The 12,569-nt window shown below is 36.1% G+C and overlaps 1 protein-coding gene across 5 annotated transcripts in view; it reads left to right on the forward strand.

The window, feature by feature from the left end:
* LOC107704562 (centrosomal protein of 95 kDa) overlaps positions 1-12,223 on the forward strand; it is a 201,714-nt gene extending 189,491 nt beyond the window's left edge. For 4 of the 5 annotated variants that reach the window (XM_016507516.1, XM_016507517.1, XM_016507518.1 and 1 more), the window contains 2 exons: positions 11,595-11,666; positions 11,901-12,222. In XM_016507516.1, coding sequence (XP_016363002.1) covers positions 11,595-11,666; positions 11,901-12,077 — 249 coding nt within the window. In that variant the 3' untranslated portion in view covers positions 12,078-12,222. Of the gene's footprint in view, positions 1-11,594; positions 11,667-11,900 lie in introns of all 5 variants that reach the window. The other variant, XM_016507520.1, reaches the window with a different exon arrangement.
* The last annotated feature ends 346 nt before the right edge of the window (positions 12,224-12,569 follow it).

Genomic DNA, 12,569 nt, shown 5'->3' on the forward strand with positions numbered 1-12,569 from the left:
CCGTTTTTTTTTTTTTTTTTTTTTTTTCCTTTTTAAGCCCTGGCTCCCACCAATCTTAGTCAATTCTTGCTACAGATGGTCTGTTAATGGGAGATAAGAGGGTCTGGGGCAGGCCCGGATTGGCTAATCAGGAGAACCGGGAGAATTCCCGGTGGGCCGGTCTGTTTTTTGGCTGAAAATGACTCCCACTCCGGCCCTGGTCTGGGGTTTTAATGCTTTAGAAAGCGTAACCACTAGCTTAGGTCACGTGAGGTACCTCAGCTAATAGTGTAATTGCATAGACCGGCGTTCAGAGTTTTTGAGTTAGTTTACATCCAATTTTGTTTTTTTTATGTTTACGTCACATAGTTTAATTCGTAATATGGATTAGAGTGTTCGTCTTGTGATACATTCTTCTCTTAGGTCCGTCTGTGCTACAGGGCACATTGGGCAGCAAGCAAATTCCACTGATAGCGATTGCCTGCATGGGTTTCAACCTCTTCCCATTTAACGCCAGCTCGCTTTAAATCCTCTTTGAATGTACTTCACCAGGTCTTCTTTGGCCTTCGACATCCATTGGATGACATCCATGTCAGTGCAATTTTTGCAAGGCGTTGTTCTGGTTGCCGCAGAATGTGCCCTGCCAGTTTGATGCGACGCTCAGACACAGTAGAGGAAAGTCTATGAGTTTTAGCCCTGCGCAGAATCTCTTAATTTGGGTTAGGGTTAGGGTTAGGTGTTCAGGGTTCAAGGTTCAAGGTGTTCAGGGTTGCTTGATAATTACAGACAGGTGTGCTGGAGCAGGGTTGGAACTAAAGTCTGCAGGACGGTAGCTCTCCAGGAGCAGGGTTGGACACCCCTGGTCTATGGCAAGCAGGAACAACATGGGTGACAAAATGCACCCCTGCCTAACACCTGTCACAACGTCGAAAAACTCAGATGTTCCTGTGTCGGTTCGCACACAACACCTTGAGTTATGATAGATGTTTTTGAATATATTAACAAACCGTTGTGGAATGCCATATACTAGACAGATTTGCCAGAGTGAACCGCGGTGAACGCTGTCGAATGCTTTCTCGAAGTCAATGAAATTGACCACGAGAGGATGTTGAAATTCAACACACTGTTCCATGATGTTACGCATGGTGAAGATTTGCTCTGTGCAGGACCGGCCATGCCAGAATCCTGCTTGCTCTTCTCGCAACAGTACATCAACTGCATCTAGGATGCTTACATGCACTAACAGTAGTGTAGTGGCTCTTAACTCTTTTGTCCAGTATCTGATATCTCGTTGCTTCTTCCTGTCTTTCTTCATCAGTCCTGGCTTGTTCCCTCATTTGTTTGGTGATTTTACATTCATCGATCAATTTCCAGGTATGTTCCTGGATCCAGCGTTCACGTTGTGTTCCCCTTCGCCTGCCTACTACCTCTTCGGTGCAGGATATCACCATGTTATTAAATGATGACCATTGATCTTACACCCCACCATTCTCAAAATTCTGGAACTCATCTGCGAGACACTGCTGGTACCGGTGTTTGACTGCATCATTCTTCAGCTTTTCCACATTAAACAGTCGTTTTGACTTTATTGCTCATTGTTTCTTCAGTCGCAGCTTTAACACCGCTTTCAGAAGATGGTGATCTGACCCAACATCAGCACCGTGATAGACACGCGTGTCCTGTAGCACTGATCTCCAACATCTGCTAATGCAGATGTAGTCGATCTCATTGTTGGTCAAACCATTTGGTGCACACCATGTCTTCTTATGTATCTGTTTGTGGGCAAAGAACATGTTGCCAATACGTAGGCCATCCGTGTTGCAGAAGAGAAGCAAACGTTCACCATTGTTGGTAGTGTGACGACTGGTGCCATATGGACCGACCACGTGGTCTAATCCCTGCCGGTTGGCACCGATTTGTGCATTGAAGTCACCGCAAAGCACAGTGATATCGTAACGAGGCACTTCACTGATGACATCCTGCATCTGATTGTAAAAAGCATCCTTCTCGGTTTCTTCAGCATCTTCCGTTGGTGCATACACTTGGACAATGGTGGTTTTTGCATGTCATGAGAGGAATCTAGTGGCAATTATACGGTCATTCACAGGTTTCCAGCCAATAAGAGCTGATGTTGCTCTTTGCTCAGCATCATGCCAACATGCATGTGCACGTGCCGTTCCTCGTGGCCAGTGTACAGTATGGTCTTGCCATCGCTGACCATTCTTCCACTTCCAGTCCATCTCATCTCACTGATGCCCAAAATTTGCAACTTATAATTGTTGAATTCCCGAGTGAGCTGTGGCAGTTTTCCAGCCTGATACAATGTTTGCACATTCCATGTTCCAATTTTAGTCAGGTTCCTAGCAGTTAGAATCTGGTTCTTTATCGGGACCCGGACTTCCTTTCGGCTTTCCTCCGACTCCGTCATAATGTAGAATGAACCATCATCTTGCTGATCATTTTTGTTTGGTTTGCTTGCTGTTTCTTTAGCAATAGTGGTTTTTACGGGGTAGGGTTGCTAGCCCTACGCCCAACCCTCCTCCTTTTTTTAACCGGGCTTGGGACCGGCTTAGGCGGAGTTCTTGTGTGATACATATATGTTTAATAATAACTGACCACTGGTGTAGGAGGAGCTTGCGCATCACTGCAGCATGGTTACTATATGTTAGTGGATAATACCAATAAAAATCTCGCAATGCTGAAAAATACATCTTGTCATTTATTTTTGAATCCTGCAAGTAGGCCTAAAGTCTACATTTAAATTAAATTAAATGTATGCATTTAGCAGACGCTTTTATCCAAAGCGACTTACAGTGCATTCAGGCTATACATTTTTTATCAGTATGTAAAATTTATTTTTAATATTATTTATTTATTTACAATAAAGTAGTCTGAATGATGAAAAATTACTTTTTATCAAGTATAAATATGCATATCGCTTGTCCGCTGGGCATTCAGCCTACTTTTAAAAGCATCTTACTTTTAAATGCATCAAAAAAAAAAAAACAATCAAAGATTTACTCACACTGCACATTGTTTTGAAATCAATTTATTTTTGTAATTAAAAAAAAGTTTTAAGGCTTTTTATATGAGTTTTTTATATGAGTTTTTTTTGTTTATTAGCTTTCAAATTCTGTCAGTTTTATAACTAAAAAACAATATGGATTTGAAGACATGAAATGTTATTTCCAATAATTTATTATACAGTGAATAAAACAGCTTGTGAATAGTCAAATAACGTTATTTACTTCAGAAAAGACATCAATACAGGCTAACATAAGTTAAGGAGTTGGAGCAACTGGCAACTGATTTGTACTTTTGGTACTTTATAAATTCTTTCAAATTCTGTCAGTTTTGTAGCGAAATGCAAACAATATGTGCTACAATTAGCCTATAGCCCATTATTTTCCAGTATTCATCAAGTATTTTCCTACTTGAGCTGTCTGGCAGAGCTACAGTCTTTTATTTGTACAAAATAACTCAAAAGTCAAATATAAACATGCCTTACTCAAAATCACAGATTTTGAGAATCAACTTAAAATAAATGAGCACATTTCACGTATCATATTAAATTTGTTGTCATAGATTAAATAATTTAGGAGATTTTACATGATTTATTCAGGTAGATTCCATAAAAAACAAGCCTTAAAAAATAAGCATTAAGAATATTGTTACCATCATTTTTAATTAGATAGCTCATACCATTTTTTACAGTGTTTTTTACGCTCTTTAATGTGGCGTGACAGATCACTATATTTGCCTCAGTTAAAGCTGCATGTGAGTCGATCATCTTTTCGATTACAATGAGACATTCGTTTCATTAAATTACACTTTTTTTTGTGAAAAGCACAAAGCTTTATTGCTATTATTGGGGGCAATCGCACTACACATAATAAATGCAATCGAAGACTTGAAATTTCCAAGCATACTGTCCCTGCTGCAAGAATATGACACATGCTATGATTTCTGCTAATAATCCAACATATATTCAAATCAGTTGCCATTTTTTTTTAAATGACGACGATTCGATATCGATTCTCCTAAGTCGCGAATCGATCTTTTCCAGTATTTATTTCAGCACACATTTAAAACAAGATCTGATTAACGTGAATCTTATCATTAGTCTTCTCCACTAGATGGCCACCAGAATTTCTCCCGGTGCTCCCAATCCGGGCCATTTGCATGCGCAATACTCTCAAAATATTATAACTTTAATTTCTAATTGCTACAACTTAATTATTGTAATTTTGACTTTATTCTCAAAATATTTTGACTTTATTCTCGTATTACTACAACTTTATTCTTGTTTTTTTTTTTTTCTAAAAATATTATCTTAGATTTTTTTTAACGTTTATCTTGATTTATAACATTTTGGCGGAAATTAAACTTTTTTTTCAAGTTACAGTATATTAAATGTTTGCTGCAATGTTAAAAAATACACTACTATAAAATTGCGATTTTGGGAGGGGAAAAAAAGGTAAGTCACACATACGTCGCATTTTGCATTTAGAAATCATTTTTAACACTATAACAACTATAGGCCATATTTTCCCTCACTACTCAAATTGTCTAAAGTTAACAGTATTCAGGCTATATAAATTTCAAGCCAAAACTAATTAATTGAAAGTTAAAAACTGAAGCCCTCTCTCATTCGACACGAATCCAAATGTTTCCATTCGCCACATAATGGATACTTAAAACATCATTCACAAATAACAACACAGTGAGGCTGTGGTCACGCTGAATGGTACAGATTTTATTGTAATTGACATTTATATATTTCAGAGATTTTAATAAGAAAACTACAGCTGGCCATTTTAATAATTTCATAATAATAATATAATAATAATCTTTATTTTCTAGCGCCTTTAAATGTTTCATCTCAAAGTGCTTTACATAAACAAATAAATCATCAAAATGCACCATTAAAGATTATAAAATAAGCAAAAAGAGGAGAAATACATTCAAAACACTTAAAAAATAAAATAATATGGAAATAATAAAAAACATTTCAACCAAAAGAAAGGTACAAATTATTCAGAGCAATGTTTCGACCATGCCCCTTACAAAAATCCTAAAAAAATATTACAGCCACCATTTTAGAAAGTAATTGTTTATTTATTTCGTATGAAATATTGACTTTTATAAATAAGAGTTTTGGCATACCTGACTGGCATTGTTCTAAAATAGGGTTTTAATTCTGACAAATAAATTAGTCTTGGATGAGCGCGCCGGCGCATTCACTTGGATTATTTTCTTATAATAGCATAAGAACTTAAATAGTTGTTTTTGGTCATAATAGTAGAACATCATTCATATAGCTACTTTTTTATATTACGCAGCTTGAAATATGGAATTGAAATAAACAGTCAGATCGAAAACTAAATATAACACTTTATGCAAATATGTATGAATGACCACTTTTGCATCACTCAAATGTTTTTTAATTAACTTTTAGTAAGACTAATTAAATCAACGTGCTGACTTGACTAGCTTAGTAGCCTACATATCGCCAATGCCTGCGGAAAGCCCAATAAAGTGTGCGTTTTCAAATAATTAAACCGTAAATGGGTTTTCCAAGTTCTTTTTATATTTGTGTGAATTATATTTTAAAGTGATATTCTAATATAAATAGGCTATTTTATGTAGGCTATTAAACTATCAGAAAACTAATTCCTGATTAGAGATCTCTAAAATGCAGCTATATTGAACTGATGACCTGATGACTAATTTAATATTTTTTGTTCCGTCATTTTGCTTTATTTGATGTTTGATTCATCGCGGGTTCCCTCTTATGTCATACTCTGGGGTTCCCTTAGGCATTTATGCACATGCACACTCTTCAAAAACGGCACTTATTGAGGATGTGCAAAAATACATAGATTAAAATGCATTCATATTTACATAGAATGGAAGATATAGATTGTACTGCATGTTAGCTTGCTGATTGTGCCCAAAAACATAATTTATATAAGCCCACATATCTTACTAAAAAGAAACTATGCTTCTAACCACAGGTCGAGAGCTGTAGTTCCAACCACGTAAGTTTGCAACACTGTTTGCGAATGTTCGTTTGAACTATGGTTTCGGGAAACACCGAATCATTGAACTATGTTGGTAACAACGGAACTTGCGACCATAGTTGGCTAACAATGCTTTTGGGAAATGCACCCCAGAGCTGGCCGTGGTGTTTAACTACAGAATGTTGTTCCTTGCGCCACCAGGTGGATATTGTGTGAAGCACAACAATGTTTTTAAAAAATCTGAAAAAGCGCCTGCAGGGAACTCCGTAATCACGCGTGGCGAATTGCAGGCTGCTGCGTGATAAAAGACGCGTTCTTAAAGGCCACATCTGTATGTGTGTGATAAATTCAGATGTCAAGAAAGTCTCACTAAAACCAGGTAATCAAGGTTGACAACCCTGGCCATAACACTTGCATATGCACTGACACCATCACAATTAATGATCACTTAATTCTTAAGAATTCAAACAATATGAAAATTAAAGTTGGGGTTTGTCAGACGGTACAGACCTCAAAGGTCATTTCATTACATATTCCACACAAAGAATGTTCTTGCTACCAATTGTTTTTATCATGCTGATCATTTTGTTTAGTTATCTTATTTAGTTAACATTATCATCTAACATTTACAATTGGAAATACATTTTTTAGCAATCATCTACTCTTTCAAGTGTGACTTTTATAAACCAGTTGAATGAACATAATTGAAAATATGAATTAATTCAAATAAAATTGAATTCTTTATTGTCACTACAGCAAATACACAAGTATCAAAGTGAAAGTTGTGGATGCAATTATGTTGTGACAGGAAAGACCAGAATCCACAAAACACTAACTGCATAGTATGCATGTAATGCACAGTATTCTCGTAATTGCTCTCTTGTTGATTTTGATTGATTTCCATTGTCCTCATTTGTAAGTCGCTTTGGATAAAATCATCTGCTAAATGACTAAAAGTAAATGTAAATGTAATTTACATTACTATACAAAATGCACAAGTACATAATATACAGAATATGTTTAAAATTCATATTTGTTTTAAACACTGCAATGATCCTTTGAACAGTGAATGAGTATGTTATGTAATGGAGTGCAATATCAGTCTTTACAGAGATAGTCCACACAAAAAATGAAAATTCTAATAAATCCTTTTCTGTGAATCCACAGAAAATAATCCTTTTCTGTGAGTCCACATAACACAAGTGGATTCTAGCCCATGCATGTATGACAGTTGATCGGAAGCGATTGTTAATAGTCAAAACAGTTTAAATGATTAGTGTTTTTCTTATCTATTGTTTCACTTCAAAAGACACTGATTCAACTACTGGGGTCAGATGGATTACTGTCACGGTCGCTGTGTGTGGTTTTTAAAGCATCTTTAGGACTCACAGAGATGGATTATTTTCTAAAAAAATCTTAATTTGTGTTTACCTGTAGAAAGAAAGTAATATGCATCTGGGACAGCATGAGGGTGAGTAAAAGATAAGAGAATTTTTATTTTTGGGTGAACTATTCCCTTAATATGAACTAATCGAAGCAAATATGATCTAATTGAAGACAGTAACTGTATGTAGATAATGAAGTCCTGTAATGATTGGGCTAAATCAAGACAACTTACCGCAAGTATCCTGATAACGACTATGATTGATGATAATGATGATGATATAATTTGTCTGTGCTATTCCTAAGATATCATCTCAACAATGTAGTGTAGCGGCAGATAAATACAGATAAAATAATAATAAAAAATCTTTGTTGTCATTTTATATCACTAAAATGAAATAGGAAGCCGCTAACAGATGCTCACATCCACACAGGTGCAACACTGGCGCCTTCACTTCCAGGTAAAAAAAACTGTCAATCAAAAACTCAGTAGCCAATGAGAACACACTACTGCTAGCCCTGCCCCCATGAGAGATTTGTGCCAGAATGGCGGACGAAAACTTCACAAGCATAAATGAAAACTTCAGAAGCGTAAACGAAAACTCTGGTATTTGTAAGCATTTGTAAGTACAGATCAGCGAAAGAAAGAGGAGAAAACAGCAAAACATGCAGTGTATTAAAAACAAAGTCAAAGATTTTTCCTGCGATTGATCTTTTCTTTAGTTTCAAATACATTTTATTCAGTTTCAATTCATATTTTCATAAGTTTCTTGAAAAATTACATTCATTTTTATTGGCACAAAAGTAATTCCATAGACCTGCAGGATAAAAAATCTTTAAGTGTAATCCCTAAATAAATGCTTAGAACTTGTTTATTTCTAGAATTAGGGTGCACTGGTGAAATAGTTTTGTCTTCGAACATGGTATTTTGCATCTGTAACTGGATTGGGTGCTGATGCAAAAACTATTAAAGATTCTTAGAACACTAAGATGTTGCATAGGTATCAACATATAATATGCACTGTTATTTAGATCATCAAAATACAAATTCATAAATACCAAACATGGTAAAGGTGAGGTTACATTAACTAGTGGTTCTTTCCTAAGCATACATAAAACAGTATACAATACAAAAGACAATATACAAGAAAGTAATAATCATACACACAATGTCCTGGAAATAGGCATGTTCATTCATAGAAGGTTTTCTATGAATGAATAGGGAAGAGTTTTATGGGAATTATGTGTCTTTCCTATGGAGAATTGAGTGAGAGTTGCTCTGCCCGCGTTCCTTTGAGCAATAAAATCAGTGTTATCAGATGATTTGTCATTGCTTGCCAATTCTTCTGCCTTTTTGGGGTGTTAGTTGCACTTTGGGGGTTGTCCACAGAACTCTCACACAGTTTGCTTTTTTTTTGGGTGAGGGGGTTTGCTGGATTATTCATTAAATATAATGAATAATTGTGTGTCTGATTGATCCAAACGCTACAGGAACTTTACTTTGACGTTTGAGCAGCAAAAAGAACTGTCAGAAATGTAAAGTAAGGAACATGAATTAGATTGTCAACTGGAATGGGAAAAGAAAAGAAGTAAAGAACGAGATTGTGAGTGAGAGTTTGAAAAATTTAAGGCTCAACACAAATTAGAGGAGTTAAAACTAGCGTACGAAACAGAACGTCTTTGATTGCTGAGGATAAAATGCCAGGTACTGTTGGTTCTGAGAGTTTACCAAATTATCAGCTGGATTTGAATTGTCAATTCTCCAATATTTAGAATATGGTCAATTTTTTACCTAAATTTAATGAAAAAGACCCAGATGTGTTTTTTCATTATTTGAAAACTTTGCTGAGGATAGAGTGTGGGTTGATGTGGAGCGCACCTTAATTTTGCAGAGTGTTTTGGTGGGCAAGGCGCAGGAGGCTTATATTACCATATCAAAATCTCAGCAAAAGGTGTCTGACATTGTAAAAGAAGCAGTGCTCAAAGCGTACAAACTTGTTACAGAAGCCTATGGACTGTTTTATAGCTTGGAGCGAAACCCATGAATTTGCTGGATTATGTTAACGGGTTCCGTCATCGACTTCTGCTAGCCTGTAAACTAGCCCACGAAACTAGTCCGATTTGTTTGTGTTCTTTTTTTTTCTTTTGTGTGTTTGCTGGGTGGAGTCAAACGGCAGGTGCAGTGGGTTAACGGTGATGAGTTGACTGATAAAAGATCTCTGTTTTCCAGCATGGGGTGCCACTCTTGAGCTTGACACCTCTCCAGCACCAGTCCTTTAATAATATTGTTTTGTTTTGTTTTTTTCTTTTCCTCTTCCCTTTTGTGTTTGCTGGATTATTATAAGTATGGATTATTTTAATAAATATATATTTTGTGTTAACTTAATTTGCATGTGGCTTCCCCATTTATGTTACGCTGCTTTGAGCCTGGCAGTTTGTAACAATAGGCTAAAAATACCTCTTAGAATGTTGCATATTGCCAAGGTAGTTGACCCCCATTGGCTCCCGGGTGAACCATATGTTAGTGGCTTGCATGGAGGTATGCACCTGATGATACCTCCGGCATTGACTGGTCACTTTGACAGGTGTTTTTTAAAGCTGTTAATGGGACAAAGTTGGTTGCCAGGGCTGGCAAACATAAATCCTCTGAATTTTCGCTATCCATTACAGTGAGATTTTTTTTTTCTTGGTTATGTGTCAGGGTCAGGTACTTCATCCCATTTTCACCTTTGCTGGAGAATGAAAGATTTTTTTTGATAGGTTGCGGTTTCACACAGCTGTATGTCAAACCAAACTTCTCTAACAAGCCTTATGGGTGTGCAGAAGAACCTGCAGAGTTTAGCTCCAACTTGCCTCAACACACCTACCTGGAAGTTTCTAGCATGCCTAGCAAGAGCTTGATTAGGTGGTTCAGGTGTGTCTAATTGGGGTTGGAGCTAAACTCTGCAGGACAACAGCCCTCCAGGATTGAGTTTGAGCACCCCTGGTTTAGTTAGATCTTGATTAGCCGGTTAAGGTGTGCTTAATTGGGGTTGAAGCTAAACTCTTCAGTACAATGGCCCTCCAGGCTCTGCTGGTGTAAATTCCTTGTGCCGTTTTTCGTTACATTTCTCATTTAACATTATAATTTCCAGTTCGTCCAGTGTATCTTGTGCATCGGCCCATTTATCACAATTGTCATAATCACCAAATAAGTTAAGTGACACGCAAAAATCATCCATTTAGCAAAGAAAGGTAAATACGAAGTGTTTAGAATAGCTGCCTCACTCTGTATGCAACTGTAACAGGTTACAAATGTTTAAAAGTTGCACACTAATTTAGAACAGTGATCAAAATGACTGGAACTGCCTCTTTAGTATTTCTGCACTGCAGTATTATACTATATTATAATTTGTCCAAAAATATTACATAGTGTATTAATTAAAAGTGTTTTCTTGGTTTTAGTTTCATTTCTGCAAAATTAGAGTCTATGCATAAACATCATGTTATCGCTGCTCTCCCTGCTCTCATCCATGCTAGGCTGCATGGATGCGCAGGGAGTTCTTGCCCAGAACAGAACCATACCGCCAATCCAAACTGTATGCTAATTGTCAATCATCTTTGACGATAGTGGTCCTGACAGAAAAACAGTTTAAGAGGTTAGAAGGCCACACATATAATATAAATAATGAATGATTTAAAATAAAAAGAACCTTAAGAATAATGCTTTAGATATAGATTTGAACTGCAAATTATATTTTCACATTCATTTGAAATTTTCCTATGACATCCTATGACCACATATACACCACATATATTATAATCACATATCTTACAACAGACGAAAGGGTTGTTGTTGTTTTGTTTTGTTGTTGTTGTTTTTTTACTGTTTCTGATCAAATGAATGCAACCTGGCTGTTTTTTTTAAAGGGAGTGATTTCTTTTGGAAGTTCATTGCTTTTTTTGACACCTGTGTGTTGCTGTTTTATCAAACCCTATCAGTGAAGATTCAAGATAAACTTTGTTGTAAAAACCACATCATAAGATACAACTGGATTCAACATTCAATTGGATCGCTAGTTATCCACATGGGTCATTGATCCTTGGACCCCGATGATTACTGCTTAGGGCTATATTGTCATTTTCACTTATTTAGTGCTTTGATTCAAATTATGTTGGCCCTGTATTGTAGTTCATACAATGTATCAAGTACTTTTTGTCCTGTTGCAGTTTTCTTTATTGGCCGAAACCTTAGCCCATGAAAGGCAGGACATACAAATTCGTAAGAAAGCACAGGAAAAGGTGAGTGTGTGCTGACTCCATGTACCATGAATACCCCTTTGCGTAATATAAATATATATGTATGTATATATATATATATATATATATATGTGTGTGTGTGTGTGTGTGTGAGAGAGATCCAATATATAATATAGCGCATCTATAACTGATATATTTGTTATATGTATGTATACATAAATCTGTAATTTTTTCCCCTCCTAAATAATTTGTTCTAAAAGTATGCATTTCTAACAGGCTCTGCAGAAAATGAAAAGAGAGTTAAGAAATAAGACTGAGAAAGAGATTGGCGAGCTGCAGAAGGTCATCATTCAGAATGACGAAAATAATTATTTCAGAGACTTGGATGTGGAACGCTTACAGAAGCGTGTACAGATGGCATCTTTCCAGTACACCACCAGCTGTCTGCAGTAATCACTAGCCAGTTAAGCTGTGATTGATATTGATCTCCAATGCATCTCTTACATGTGTTAATCTTTAGGTAGATTACCTTGAAAATAAGTAGATGAAATTTAATGTGTGAACCGCTTGAGATGTACTTACATAGTTCTTTTAAAACATTAACATTACTGTAATATTGTTTTTAATATTGAATTTAATATTAAATATTTGTCTCAATATTAATATTTAATATTGTTTCCCAGAAGTTGATGTTGTATCAGGTTTCACCAGTTTATGTTGGAAAGTTTTTGGACTGTAAGCTTGTTCTATAGGACAGCATGGGCAATCACTTTTCCCTTTGATGAATTTTTTAATGAGACTTCCATTCTCCTTGACCTTATTTCTGAGAAGCCTGTAATGATTTCCCACCTTCAATGTGCTTCAGAAGTTAACTAGTGTCTAGTAACAACACAAATCATAATTGTATTTTGGTTTTCACATCAAACTAAACATTGTTCTACGTTC

This window comes from Sinocyclocheilus anshuiensis, unplaced genomic scaffold, assembly GCF_001515605.1.
Source record: "Sinocyclocheilus anshuiensis isolate Anshui unplaced genomic scaffold, SAMN03320099.WGS_v1.1 scaffold2480, whole genome shotgun sequence".
NCBI lineage: Eukaryota > Metazoa > Chordata > Actinopteri > Cypriniformes > Cyprinidae > Sinocyclocheilus > Sinocyclocheilus anshuiensis.